General features: G+C 39.6%; 1 protein-coding gene across 4 annotated transcripts in view; it reads left to right on the top strand.

Moving 5' to 3' along the window:
- Positions 1-15,733, top strand: part of NCOA7 (nuclear receptor coactivator 7) — a 157,417-nt gene that overhangs the window by 69,450 nt on the left and 72,234 nt on the right. For all 4 annotated transcript variants that reach the window (XM_069599034.1, XM_069599033.1, XM_069599036.1 and 1 more), the window contains one exon: positions 7,864-8,084. In XM_069599034.1, coding sequence (XP_069455135.1) covers positions 7,864-8,084 — 221 coding nt within the window. The remainder of the gene's footprint in view (positions 1-7,863; positions 8,085-15,733) is intronic.

Here is a 15,733-nt window from a genome sequence, read left to right as displayed (position 1 = left end):
GGCTGTACTAGTTTCCATTCCCACCAACAGTGTAGGAGGGTTCCCTTTTCTCCACACCCTCTCCAGCATTTATTGCTTGCAGATTTTTGGATCGCAGCCATTCTGACTGGTGTGAAGTGGTACCTCATTGTGGTTTTGATTTGCATTTCTCTAATAATGAGTGATGTTGAGCATCTTTTCATGTGTTTGTTAGCCATCCGTATGTCTTCTTTGGAGAAATGTCTATTTAGTTCTTTGGCCCATTTTTTGATTGGGTCGTTTATTTTTCTGGAATTGAGCTGCATAAGTTGCTTGTATATTTTTGAGATTAGTTGTTTGTCAGTTGCTTCATTTGCTATTATTTTCTCCCATTCAGAAGGCTGTCTTTTCACCTTGCTTATAGTTTCCTTTGTTGTGCAGAAGCTTTTAATTTTAATTAGATCCTTCCCATTTGTTTATTTTTTCTTTTATTTCCAGAATTCTGGGAGGTGGATCATAGAGGATCCTGCTGTGATTTATGTCGGAGAGTGTTTTGCCTATGTTCTCCTCTAGGAGTTTTATAGTTTCTGGTCTTACATTTAGATCTTTAATCCATTTTGAGTTTATTTTTGTGTGCGGTGTTAGAAAGTGATTTGGTTTCATTCTTTTACAAGTGGTTGACCAGTTTTCCCAGCACCACTTGTTAAAGAGATTGTCTTTACTCCGTAGTGATGCTTTCTAAGGCCCACTTAACTTCACATTCCAAGATGTCTGGCTCTAGATGAGTGATCACATCATCGTGATTATCTGGACTGTGAAGATCTTTTTTGTATAGTTCTTCTGTGTGTTCTTGCCACCTCTTCTTAATATCTTTTGCTTCTGTTAGGTCCATACCATTCCTGTCCTTTATTGAGCCCATCTTTGCATGAAATGTTCCCTTGGTATCTCTAATTTTCTTGAAGAGATCTAGTCTTTCCCTTTCTGTTGTTTTCCTCTATTTCTTTACATTGATCTCTGAGGAAGGCTTTCTTATGTCTCCTTGCTATTCTTCGGAACTCTGCATTCAGATGCTTATATCTTTCCTTTTCTGCTTTGTTTTTTGCGTTTTTTCTTTTCACAGCTATTTGTAAGGCCTCCTCAGAGAGCCATTTTGCTTTTTTACTTTTCTTTTCCATGGGGATGGTCTTGATCCCTGTCTCCTGTACAATGTCATGAACCTCCATCCATAGTTCATCAGGCACTCTGTCTATTTGATCTAATCCCTTAAATCTAATCCCTTAAATCTATTTCTCACTTCCACTGTATAGTCATAAGGGATTTGATTTAGGTCATACCTGAATGGTCTAGTGGTTTTCCCTATTTTCTTCAGTTTACGTCTGAATTAGGCAATAAGGAGCTCATGATCTGAGCCACAGTCAGCTACTGGTCTTGTTTTTGCTGACTGTGTAGAGCTTCTCCATCTTTGGCTGCAAAGAATATAATCAATCTGATTTCGGTGTTGACCATCTGGTGATGTCCATGTGTAGAGTCTTATCTTGTGTTGTTGGAAGAGGGTGTTTGCTGTGACCAGTGCGTTCTCTTGGCAAAACTCTATTAGCCTTTGCCCTGCTTCATTCCGTATTCCAAGGCCAAATTTGTCTGTTACTCCAGGTGTTTCTTGACTTCCTACTTTTGCATTCCAGTCCCCTATAATGAAAAGGACATCTTTTTTGGGGGTGTTAGTTCTAAAAGGTCTTGTAGGTCTTCATAGAACCGTTCAACTTCAGCTTCTTCAGCATTACTGGTTGGGGCATAGACTTGAATTTCTATGATATTGAATGGTTTGCCTTGGAAATGAACAGAGATTATTCTGTTGTTTTTGAGATTGCATCCAAGTACTGCATTTCGGATTCTTTTGTTGACCATGATGGCTACTCCATTTCTTCTGAGGGATTCCTGCCCGCAGTAGTAGGTATAATGGTCATCTGAGTTAAATTCACCCATTCCAGTCCATTTTAGTTTGCTGATTCCTAGAATGCTGACGTTCACTCTTGCCACCTCTTTTTTGACCACTTCCAATTTGCCTTGATTCATGGACCTGACATTCCAGGTTCCTAGGCAATATTGCTCTTTACAGCATTGGACCTTGCTTCTATCACCAGTCACATCCACAGCTGGGTATTGTTTTTGCTTTGGCTCCATCCCTTCATTCTTTCTGGAGTTATTTCTCCCCTGTTCTCCAGTAGCATGTTGGGCACCTACCGACCTGGGGAGTTCCTCTTTCAGTATCCTATCACTTTGCGTTTTCATACTGTTCATGGGGTTCTCAAGGCAAGAATACTGAAGTGGTTTGCCATTCCGTTCTCCAGTGGAGAAGGGAATGGATTTAGTTATATATACTAATAAATAATTTTTCAGATTCTTTTCCACTTTAGATTATTATAAGATATTGAATATAGTTCCCTGTGCTATACAGTAGGCCCTTGTTTATCTGTTTTCTATAGAGTCCTTTAATACTCCTTTATGGAAAGGTACATATAAGAAGCTCAGAATCCTGATGGTAAGCCACAGTCCCTCATTCCTCTGCCCTTGGGGAAAGTCTGACTTTGTGTAATTGCCCCTACTTTCCTTTTCTCCCCCAAGCAATGATTGCTTCTCAGTGTTAGCGTTTCATCTTAGAGTTCTCCCTTTTTACTTTGCTGCATTTTAAAAATTTACTAGTATGAACATGTATTATTTTCATAATAAAACAGAGAATAAATTATATTGTAAAAACACAGTTCAGTCAGAGAGATAATGCAAGCCGAAAATCATTCCGTGGGAGTGGAGACCAAGAGGAGGAGGTCAACTTGAGAAGGAGAGATTCAGGAAACAGAATTGACAGGGCTGGGTCACAGCAGTGACAGGAGATTTAGGAAGGAACACTCGTTTTATGTCTTGTGGCCTTTATTTTTTTAAGACAAATAGAGCATTTACAAGAGGTTTTTTGATTTTTAGGTTTTTTTTTTTTTTTTTTTTTTTTTTTTACCACATTCACAGCCATTATATGTTAAACATATTTCATTATTTTCAATCACCTATCTGTTTAAGGTAATTTGCCAGGTAATTTTTTTAGTCCACCATGTAAATGTTTACATTTGAGGTCATTAAAAAAGCTTTGGTGAAATAAAGGGAGTCTATTTTCTTGTAGAACTTTTTGTTTCCAGTTTACCTTAATTTAGTGATAACAGAACACTTCTGTGGGAATGTCTTGCAGTGATATTGATTTGAAAAACAAAAGGAAAGGCCTCAAAGATAAAAAGTCCTAAAAAGGAATGTTTGAAGAGCATTAACTATACCACATTTATCAGATTGGCAATTATGCCCCCTTCAGTTCAGTGCAGTTCAGTGGCTCAGTCGTGTCCGATTCTTTGTGACCCCATGAACTGCAGCTCACCAGGCCTCCCTGTCTGTCACCAACTCCCAGAGGAGAGTCACAGACTCTCTATGTCACAAACTCATGTCCATTGTCTCGGTGATGCCATCCAACCATCTCATCCCCTGTCATCCCCTTCTCCAGCCTTCAGTCTTTCCAAGCATAAGGGTTTTTTCCAATGAGTCAGTTCTTCGTATCAGGTGGCCAAAGTATTGGAGATTCAGCTTCAGTGTCAGTCCTTCCAATGAACACCCAGGACTGATCTCCTTTAGAATGGACTGGTTAGATCTCCTTGCAGACCAAGGGACTCTCAAGAGTCTTCTCCAACACCACAGTTCAAAAGCATCAATTCTTCAGCGCTCAGCTTTCTTTATAGTCCAACTCTCACATCCATACATGGCTACTAGAAAAACCATAGCCTTGACTAGATGGACCTTTGTTGGCAAAGGAACGCCCCTGCTATGTAATGTGCTGTCTAGGTTGGTCATAACTTTTCTTCCAAGGAGCAAGCATCTTTTAATTTCATGGCTGCAGTCACCATCTGCAGTGATTTTGGAGCCCTAAAAACTAAACTCTGACACTGTTTGCCCATTTATTTGCCATGAAGTGATGGGAGCAGATGCCATGATCTTTGTTTTCTGAATGTTGAGCTTTAAGCCAACTTTTTCACTCTTCTCTTTCACTTTCATCAAGAGGTTCTTTAGTTCCTCTTCACTTTCTGCCATAAGTGTGGGGTCATCTGCATATCTGAGGTTATTGATATTTCTCCCAGCAGTCTTGATTCCAGCTTGTGCTTCATCCAGCCCATCGTTTCTCGTGATGTACTCTGCATAGATGTTAAATAAGCAGGGTGACAGTATACAGCCTTGATGTATTCCTTTCCTGATTTGGAACCAGTCTTTTGTTCCATGTCCAGTTCTAACTGTTGTTTCCTGACCTACATACAGGTTTCTCAAGAGGCAAGTCAGGTGGTCTGGTATTCCTATCTCTTTCAGAATTTTCCAGAGTTTGTTGCAGTCCACACAGTCAAAGGCTTTGGCATAGTCAATAAAGCAGAAGTAGATGTTTTTCTGGAACTGTCTTGCTTTTTCAATGATCCAGCGAATGTGAGCAATTCAATCTCTGGTTCCTCTTCCTTTTCTAAATCCAGCTTGAATCTCTGGAATTTCCTGGTTTGTGTACTGTTGAAGCCTGGCTTGGAGAATTTTGAACACTACTTTACTAGCGTTTGAGATGAGTGCAATTGTGTGGTAGTTTGAGCATTCTTTGGCATTGCCTTTCTTTGGAATTGGAGTGAAAACTGACCGTTTCCAGTCCTGTGGCCACTGCTGAGTTTTCCAAATTTGCTGGCATATTGAGTGCAGCACTTTCACAGCATCATCTTTTAGGGTTTGAAAGAGCTCAACTGGAATTCCATCACCTCCACTAGCTTTGTTTGTAGTGATGCTTTCTAAGGCACTCTTGATTTCTTATTCCAGGATGTCTGGCTCTAGGTGAGTGATCACAGGATCGTGATTATCTGGATTGTGAAGATCTTTTTTGTACAGTTCTTCTGTGTGTTCTTGCCACCTCTTCTTAATATCTTCTGCTTCTGTTAGGTCCATAGCATTTCTGTCCTTTATTGTGCCCATCTTTGCATGAAAAGTTCCCTTGGTATCTCTAATTTTCTTGAAGAGATCTCTAGTCTTTTCCATTCTGTTGTTTTCCTCTATTTCTTTGCATTGATCTCTGAGGAAGGCTTTCTTATCTCTCCTTGCTATTGTTTGGAACTCTACATTCAAATGGGAATATCTTTCCTTTTCTCCTGTGCCTTTTGCTTCTCTTCTTTTCATAGCTATTTTTAAGGCCTTCTCAGACGATTTTGCCCTTCTTATTACCCCTTAGGTAAATGTTAAAAATGTGTTTCCATGCTTTGAAGAAGGATTTTACAGTGGGCTTCCAGAACTCACAGTATGATTTCCAGTTACAAAGTCAAAATGTTCCAGTCATATTTATAACCTCCAGAGAAGCAAATTCCTGTAGTTTTCTAGTCAAAACAAAAGATGTAACTGATTGTAAAATCACGGAAGTGTTAAATTGTACTCTGTCTTTTGTTATGCAAGTTTGGTATTGCTATTATGTAGCTTTTTTTTTTTTTTTTGAAATATCAGTATGTTTATCTCTATGGCTTGACAATAAAGGTCTGTGTGGAAAAGGGGGAAAGTGAATGAAACAATGTATCCCATTTTGTTATTTCCACCTGTGAAAAACAGTCTCTAATGAGATGTCCCCAAACAGTGCCTCTGTTCATCAAAACATGTGCCCTGGATCTGAGTGAGTTTAATTATAATGGGAACAGTGAAATGAGGACATTTAGATCAACTTACAGTGGCAAAATTCAGAAGATTAAGAAGCAGCAACTATCTCAGGCTGCAAAGAACTAATTTTGGAAATCTCTTTTCTCTCCTCCCCGGAAGGAATCATTTTAGGAAGTGGGCAGTAACATTCATCTGAGGCATGTTTTTGCTAAGCCAATACATCAGAACAAGATTAGCATGTCCTTCTGGATACGGAGATCAGCTATCTGTATAGACCTCCCTAAACAAAGAACTGATCTCTGTGTGATACCTAGGTTGTGCATGCGTGCTGAGTCATGTCCAGCTCTTTGTGACCCCTTGGACTGTAACCCACCAGGCTCCTGTGTCCATGGCATTCTCCAGGCAAGAATACTGGAGTGAACTACCATTTCCTTCTCCAGGGGATCTTCCCAATCCAGCGATTGAACCTTCATCTCTTGCATTGGCAGGTCGATTCTGTTACCACTGAACCACCAGGGAAGCCACCACTGCATATTAATTTCAGCCTCATACAGAAATCTTGATTAAGAAATTGTTTTATTAGGAGCATTATCTGACTCACCTTTGCAAAGAGCTACATACTGTTTTACCTGAAAAAAAGCAGTTTAAAATGTGAGGGTACAAAATAAAAATGTGTTTATTGGGTATAATTCCTTTTTTATGAGTTTCCGATTTTGTTTAGATTGTATTCTTGTTTGTTTTGTTTGTTTTTTAACAAGTAAACCTAAAGAGAGAGCTAAACTCAGAGATGGGGAGTATATCCATCTATGATTTTTTTTTCTAGCTGTGCTTTCTCTTATGCCATATACTTATTTATTAGCCAGTGAAACTATAAGAACTTGCCTGCTCAGTATTGAATGAATGACAGCCTAGTTGAAATATTTGTTGGAACATGAGACTGTTATCTCAAAAGCTAAGTGTGTTGTATATGATGCCATCCTTAGTTCTCATGTCATCCTATGATTGTATTGGGGTATATACTACTGTGTGTGTGTGTTCTATTGTTGACATGTTATTTCAATTGATCCTGATAAAATATTGCATTAGATAGCCAAGCCTCAGTGACTTTAACTTTTAAATTGATTTGGCCAACATTACAGAGCAAAGCAACATAAAATCAAACTTTGTCCCTTTCTGATCCTAGTTATCTCCTTTTCTTCCCAAAACATTTCCTCATCCATTGCCCAACATCAAATTTTATAGATGTGCAAGGGAGTAAAGGAAGTAGACATGTGTGTAAAAAAGCTGACTGTGCCTAGACAGAAGAGGGGGAAAGGATCCCAATTTAAAAAATGTTTATATATGACCAGCCTGTCTCATACAGTGGAGGCCAAGGCCATTACTCTTTACATTCTGGGAGGTAAAAACATTCTTAAGAAGGACTAGCGAGTACAGAATGACATGTCAGTTAATCAGAATGATACATCAACTGGGAAATATTTTGAGTTACTGGATTTCAGTGGATTATGGTAAACCTTTTACACATCTTTGAGGAGTGAAAAGTTGAAAATGTCAAATAAGTTAATGTTATCAGTCAGCTTTTATATTAGTAATTATACTAAGTTGATATTGTCATTATGGCATTGTCTATCCCAAGAAGTTCAGCTCTTTCTTATTACTATCATAGGTATAAAGGAAAAGAATTACTCAAACCTGAACCAGCTCACACCTTGACAAACCTTTATATTCAGTGTGTGAGTCAATTATAAAGGATTTTTTCATAAATATGCTTGCTCATCAGGCTAAAGGTACCCTTGAGACCAGAAACAGTTAAAAAGTAACACACTAAACATGGCATGATAGTAAAGTAGCTGTACATTGTGATAAAAAACATACCCAATGTCTTATAGCCTGCAGAAGAATCTAGTATTTCCTCAGGTCTAAAGCATCTCCCAGTGATGTTTTTGAGATATAAATATTGAGGACATAAAACAGAGGAAAGGCCACAGATCTCCATAAAAGAATTTTTAAGTGATTAAAAAACAAAAAACAAGAGGAAAGTATAATTAACAATAATATGTAAAAATAAACAAAAATGGAAAAAACTCAATAATATAAAATGTTTTCAATATCAGTTAATTAGTTTCTCAAAGCCCAATAGCATGAAATTAATATAATTTCTCTTAGCAAATTATTTTTCTAATGTTTTTCTTATTTTTTCCTTCTCACCCTTAGATTGAAAAAGAAAAAGCAAGCCAAACAGAATGCAGAGACAGCCTCAGCTATGGCTGCAAGGACTCATTCTGGAAAAGAAGATGCTAGTAAAGTCATTTTAGAGCAAGACAAGTGCAACATTGCTGTGGAAGAGGAGTACATTACTGATGAGAAAAAGAAGAGAAAAAGTAATCAGTTAAAGGAGATCAGGCGCACAGAACTAAAGAGATATTATAGTATTGGTGAGTATTGGTGGCAACTCGGCAGTATTTTCATTTTAAAACTGTAGTAATTTTTAAAAGATGATAATTTGTTACTGGTAATAGTATATCGTATTAGTGTAGTGTTAGTTGTTCAGTCGTGTCTGACTCTTTGCGACCCCATGGACTGTAGCCCTCCAGGCTCCTCTGTCCGTGGCATTCTCCAAGCAAGAATACTGGGGTGGGTTGCTGTTCCCTTCTCCAGGGTGTCTTCTCAACCCAGGGATCGAACCTGAGTCTCCTGCATTGCAGGCAGGTTCTTTACCATCTGATCTACCAGGGAAGCCCATATAATATTATAATGTGCTCTGTAATAATCATGAGAGCGAGAGGTGGAACTTGAGGACTTTAATATTTGTTACTCTTGCACGCGTGCTCAGTCATGTCTGACTCTTCGTAACCCATGGACTGCAGCCCACCGAGCTCCTCTGTCCATGGGATTTCCCAGGCAAACATACTGGTGTGAGTTGCCGTTTCCTTCACTAAGGGATCTTCCCAACTCAGGGATCTCACCTACATCTTCTGAGGCTCCTGCATTGAGCCAGGTGGGAAGCCTGATACAGTAGTAACAGTTTATTGAGCAGCTTCTATGTGCTGCCAGGCCTTGTTTTATTGGTAAAATCTTATATAAAGAGAAGTACAGTTAAATAAGATTGATGTGTCTTATTTCATCTTATCTTCTAGCATCTAGCACAGTGTCTAGAACAGTGTCTGCTCATAAATATTTATTAAATAATGGTCACTTACCCTGTATGAGAAGTATTTTTCTTAATGTTTATAGACATATCCATAGAAGTCTTGGTAGAAATGCCTGCACAGTTTGGTATCAGCTAGGCAATAGGAAATGGAGGAGATGTGGCCTGGCATCCTTAAATTAAAAAGAAAACAAAAGACCACGACGATGATGACTTGGAAGTTGTAGTTAAGAGGCCTCTTAAGATGAATCCACAGGGTCATACAGTGTCTGAGGATGATCGTTGCATCTGTAGTTGTGACTTGTCTAGCGTGATGGAGGTCATGCTCCTGTTTTGCTTTACCATGCTTCTCATGCCTACTGATCCTGTCACAGGCAGGCCTGAAGTATGTTCAGAGGTCTCCTGCATTGCAGGCAGAGTCTTTACCGTCTGAGCCGTCAGGGAAACCCCCTAAAGAAAGGGAACCAGGAGATGAAACTTGGTGTGATGCAGATTACGGTGTACGAAGACTGCGAGGCTCAGAAGACTAAGGAGGTCTCTAAGGATGAACTGCAGTCCAGTATATGGAACCTGGGCTGGTAGCAGGCACTTGGTGCACAGGGCCCCAGACTTGGTCCCAGTTAATGCCAGTTACCGGGGGACAGATCTGGTCTGTGTGTTTAATATAACTTTCTGCTAGTTCTCATCAAAGATATAGGTGGGCTGCCATGGGAAGGTTATAAGCGAGGTTTTGCTAACATTGCTTCGACAGAGGCAGAGGCCTTCTGCTACAGAAAACCTGCCTGCTTTTAATCTGAAGCCATCCAGCATTTTATGAAAAGCTATAACTGTAAATGTTTTGAAAAAGATTTCTGTGTGATTAATAAACTCCCTCTTAAAATTTGAGTATTATCTCAAAAAGAGAAACAGGGGTAAGCAAAATGGCTTCTCACATCTTTTACAGTGTACACACTGGACATTTGAAAATGTGTGGTTTTTACAGTCACACAGTTTAAAACACTGTCTTCTCATCCTACTTTAAATGCTGGTGCTTACAAAGTATTTTAAAATCGAGACATTTTGCTCCGTAGAGTTTCCCTGAAGGAAGCTGACAGAGTCCTTTTCCATTGAGATTTCTCTTTGCATGACACTACTCACTTCAGCTGATGCATTAGCCTAGCTTTTTAGCGTGCTGCACTCTGTTGTGTGCGTAGCAGTTTGAAGCAATACCGTTCACTCTGTTGTTGTTGTTCAGTTGTTAAGTTGTGTCCAACTCTTTGTTACCCCACGAACTGCAGCACACCAGGCTTCCCTGTCCATCACCAACTCCCGGAGTTTGCTCAAACTCATGTCCATTGAGTCGGTGATGCCATCCAACCATCGCATCCTCTATTGCCCCCTTCTCCTCCTGCCCTCAGTCTTTCCCAGCTTCAGGGTCTTTTCCAGTGAGTTGGCTCTTCGCATCAGGTGGCCAAAGTATTGCAGCTTCAGCTTCAGCATCAGTCCTTCTATTGGATATTCAGGGTTGATTTCCTTTAGAATTCACTGGTTTGATCTTGCAGTCAAAGGGCCTCTCAAGAATCTTCTCCAACACCACAGATCAAAAGCATCAATTCTTTGGTGCTCAGCCGTTTTTATATAAGTCCAACTCTCACATCCATACATGACCACTCGAAAAACCATAGCTTTGACTAGATGGACCTTTGTCGGCAAACTGATGTCCCTGCTTTTTAATACTGTCTAGATTTGTCATAGCTTTTCTTCCAAGGACCAAGCGTCTTTAAATTTCAGGGCTGCAGTCACTGCAGTGATTTTTGGAGCCCAAGAAAATAAAGTCTGTCACTGTTTCCTTATTTATTTGCCATGAAGTGATGGGACCAGATGCCACAGTCTTAGTTTTTTGAGTGTTGAGTCTTAAGCCAGCTTTTTCACTTTGACCTTCATTAAGAGACTCTTTAGTATCGTTCACTCTACTCTTTACTTAATTTTTTAAACATTTATTTATTTTTTAATTGAAGGATAATGGCTTTACAGAATTTTATTGTTTTCTGTCAAACATAAATGTGAATCAGCTATAGGTCTACAAACTTAATTCTTATTAGACTTCACCAGTCACCACAGTCATCATTCCTTCCAGGAACCCCACTCTTTCCCTGGACAGGTTAGACTTCCCTTCTGTATTCTCATCATGGATTTATTTACCTTCTTTCCTGTTTGTAGACTGGTGTGGATTAGACCCTGTATTATTAGCTTTGTTAGTATCTACTTTACAAGTGCTCTTTAAATGTGCATTGAGAGGATGAACTATACACAAATGAATGAATACTGTGATTGTTTGGACTTTCATGAAAATTCTGGAAGGATATAGGCAACAAAAAAATAGTTGACTCAGAATTATCCTGTGATTTTATTTGGCGACAAGAACTAAAGAGATGCCATTATAACTTTTCATCTTCTTTCGAGAATGGCACTAATAACTGGTTTGGAGGTTTCAGGCACTTCCTTAGGAGAACCCAGTGCTTACAGAGCACTGCTAGGTTGGCCTCTGAGTCCCAGGGTTCCTTGTCTTTTCCAAGTCTTACTCTACCTGCTGGACGCCTGTGTTGGCAGGTTTGCTTGACCTCACGGGGTGGACCTGGCATATTCCCTGGATTTCCACCCAGAAATGTTGTCTTGTACCACTAGGTGGAGCTTAGACTCAAGTCAAAGGTAATTCCGGTTTAAGTCCCTTTGATGGCACCAGTCTGGGGAGGAGAGATGCTAACCCGGGAGGACCCTGTAAGCCACATTTGTTGTTGTTGTTTAGTCCATGACACCCCACTCCAGTGCTCTTGCCTGGAAGATCCCAGGGACGGAGGAGCCTGGTGGGCTGCAGTCCATCGGGTCGCTATGAGTCAGACACGACTGAGTGACTTCCCTTTCACTTTTCACTTTCATGCCTTGGAGAAGGAAATGGCAACCCACTCCAGTGTTCTTGCCTGGAGAATCCCAGGAACGGGGGAGCCTGGTGGGCTGCCGTCTCTGGGGTCGCACAGAGTCGGACACGACTGAAGCGACTTAGCAGCAGCAGCAGCAGTCCACCTCTCTGCGACCCCATGGACTGTGACCCACTAAGCTCCTCTGTCCGGGATTTCCCAGGCAAAGAATTCTGGAGGGGGTTGCCATTTCCTTCTCCAGGGGATCTTCCCAACCCGGAGATCGAATCTGCATCTCCTGCAGAGGCAGGCAGATTCTTTACCGCTGAGCCGCCACGGAAGCCCTAGCCACATTAAGGATTTGGATTTTATCCTGTATCTGTGGAAGCTGTTGAGGAAACTCTGTAACTCTCTGTTTTAAGAGGATAAATCAAAGGACAGCGGGTGGAAGTGAGCCTGAAGGCAGGTTGGAGACCGGGGCAGAGGAGAAACAGAACCCTAGGGAGAGAATTTGCTCCTAGAAACAGCATTGTTTGGTACAGTACATGAGGGAGAAAAGACAGAGTCAAGAATTGGCAAACTTGAGAACTCAAGAAGGAAAATAGTGAATATGTGTTTGGAGATATTTTAGAGGTACCAAGTAGATTTGTCTAGAGGGGCCTGAATTTCAGGTGAAAGGCCTGGAAATTGCTACTTCAAGGTGCAAGGTGAATGCAAATAAAAGAAGCAATCCAGGGAAAACAAAGTCAAAACAAAAAGTTAATGGATGACAAATGATAATGAGTTTATAGAAAAACAGACTAGAAGGATCTGTAAAGGTAGGATCTGATTTTTGTTTTCTCCGAGTACAGAAATTACAAAAGAGTTTTGTTTTCTTCATTTTTTTCACATCACATAGTTTAAAGTTATTTTTAATACCAGTCAGAAAATTATAGTGAACTGAATAATATAACAGAGCAAACCCAAGGGCTTTAGAAAAACAACATTAAACAAATGTAAAGTTCTATCATCCATATAAAATAATTGCTTCCTGTTGGTGTCTGTTTCCACATCTGTAATATTACCTACTTGATTTAAGGAAGCATATTTTGACAAAATAATATTTTTAGCTCTTTAGATTTATCTGTGCCTCGTGTAAGCCTTGGATAGCAATTCCTTACTCCTAGCACTTAGAAGAACACAAGAGCTAAGATGCTGATAAAAGATGTTATGGAAAGACCGAATCACGAGAATTGCCTGTAACAAGATGATAACCACCTCCAAAACTGCTTTGTTTTTGAGGAGGGGAAATAGGAGTAATTTCCTTGAGGCAGATGGCATCAGATAAATGGAGACCTACTACCTACTGTAGCACCAGGCACATGGCAAGCATCCCAGCAAAAGCTTCTGACATAAGTGAGCTCAATTCTTCTGTGCCTGCCCTGGTATTTACTGATACATAGAGCTCCTTATTCAGTTATTCTGTTTATTTATATAAACCCTTAAGGAATTGTTTGATCACAGTATATTTTTACAGTTTTATATTTTAATAATATGTTAATATATTTTTCAAAATTTGCTGTTACAGCTAAATTTGACACAAGTAGTAGTAATATTTACATATGTTTCAAAAGATGTTTGGTCCATATCACAGTATCAAAATATATTGAGTGGCATGAATTAAATATATCTCAAAGTTCTCTTATATTAAAGGAATACATTATTCCTTCACAGTAGAAGAGTATACATCTTTGCTTCTATGGAAATGAAGATAGGAATGGGAATTTTATAAATGTGGATACTGTCTCAGTGGGAAGTTCTTCAAACTGAAACATAGATATACAGATGTAAGACCTGAAAGAGAAAAGTTTTATAAATATGGGAGGCAAGGCTAAATTGGAATAAAATAAATCACTATGTTTTTGTAGTGTGTTTATGTAAAAGATTAGTAAGAATCCTGAATGGTAAAGTAGATATTTTAAGAGAATTAGGAGGTGATTTTGACAAATAGAAAGCACTTAGGTTTGAGTATGGTTAGTTTTGTGGTTACAGCAATAAAGATTTATTTAGAGAAAACCTCTGCAGTATAAAGAATGAATTTAGCTTTTCAACAATAAATCTGTAAAGTGTATAGCATTTCAAACTGTAACTTTCTCTGCTGAGTTCAAAAGAAACTTAACAAGAGTAAAAGAAATGAAATTCTCCACTTTTCCTTTGTTAAACATTTTTGGGGTTTGCCACACAATAAAAGTAAGCAACTACTGAGTTATTTCTCACGATGGCAACCCTAAGACTTTTCCTCATACAGATTATTTTTCTTTGGGGTATTTTTTAACCATACATGTGAAGATTTCCCATCTGTCATTTATCATTGCTTCACTTTGCAAGTTCAGAAAGCCAAAGCTGTGCTGTTTTGATTAGTTAATTCCTATACATAAAAGTAGGTCAAACCACAGACATACAGTAGCATTACTCTTCTGTTCAAAATCAATGTTCATTCTCCTACTCTAGAGTTCAAATTAAAGGGTTAAAATGGACTTTGATGTGGAAGGATATCAAGACCCTAATTCATAATTTTTTAAAATCAAGCAGGATACTTGAGGGACTAGGGTATAACATAAATTGAAATGATTAAGGTGGAAATCATTGGGTTTGTGCTTCTTGGGGCCATCAAGGAAATCAGACTAATGTTTAAAGTGAAGTCTTCTCATGAAAGCCTAGGTGGTGAACAGGTCCAATCTGACGAATGCCCCGGAAGAGTGCTTTCATGAGCGGAAACTTACAGTTTAGTTCAGTCCAGTCGCTCAGTGGTGTCCAACTCTTTGCTACCCCATGAACCACACCAACTCCTGGAGTTTACCCAAACTCATGTCCATCGAGTCAGTGATGCCATCCAGCCATCTCATCTTCTGTCGTCCCCTTCTCCTCCTGCCCCCAATCCCACCCATCATCAGAGTCTTTTCCAATGAGTCAGCTCTTTGCATCAGGTGGCCAAAGTATTGGAGTTTCAGCTTCACCATCAGTCCTTCCCGTGAACACCCTGGACTGATCTCCTTTAGGATGGACTGGTTGGATCTCCTTGCAGTCCAAGGGACTCTCAAGAGTCTTCTCCAACACCACAGTTCAAAAGCATCAATTCTTCAGTGCTCAGCTTTCTTCACAGTCCAACTCTCACATCCATACATGACCACTGGAAAAACCATAGCATAACCAATGACTAGATGGACCTTTGTTAGCAAAGTAATGTCTCTGCTTTTTAATATGCTGTCTAGGTTGGTCATAACTTTCCTTCCAAGGAGTAAGTGTCTCTTAATTTCATGGCTGCAGTCACCATCTGCAGTGATTTTAGAGCCCCCCAAAATAAAGTCAGCCATTATTTCCACTGTTTCCCCATCTATTTACCACGAAGTGATGGGACCGGATGCCATGATCTTAGTTTTCTGAATGTTGAGCTTTAAGCCAACTTTTTCACTCTCCTCTTTCACTTTCATCAAGAGGCTCTTTAATTCTTCTTCACTTTCTGCCATAAGGGTGAAAGTGACCTGCATATCTGAGATTATTGATATGTCTCCCGTCAGTCTTGATTCCAGCTTGTGCTTCCTCCAGCCCAGCGTTTTTCATGATGTACTCTGCATAGAAGTTAAATAAGCAGGGTGACAATATACAGCCTTGACATACTCCTTTTCCTATTTGGAACCAGTCTGTTGTTCCATGTCCAGTTCTAACTGTTGTTTCCTGACCTGCATACAGATTTCTCAAGAGGCAGGTCAGGTGGTCTGGTATTCCTATCTCTTTCAGAATTTTCCACAGTTTATTGTGATCCACACAGTCAAAGGTTTTGGCATAGTCAGTAAAGCAGAAGTAGATGTTTTTCTAGAACTCTCTTGCTTTTTCAATGCTCCAGCAGATGTTGGCAATTTGCTCTCTGGTTCTTCTTCCTTTTCTAAAAGCAACTTGAACATCTGAAAGTTCATGGTTCATGTACTGTTGAAGCCTGGCTTGGAGCATTTTGAGCACTACTTTAGTAGTGTGTGAGATGAGTGCAATTGTGCGGTAGTTTGAG

Source organism: Ovis canadensis, chromosome 8 (assembly GCF_042477335.2).
Source record: "Ovis canadensis isolate MfBH-ARS-UI-01 breed Bighorn chromosome 8, ARS-UI_OviCan_v2, whole genome shotgun sequence".
In the NCBI taxonomy this organism is placed as follows: Eukaryota; Metazoa; Chordata; class Mammalia; order Artiodactyla; family Bovidae; genus Ovis; species Ovis canadensis.
This window is presented reverse-complemented; position numbering and strand designations above follow the sequence as displayed.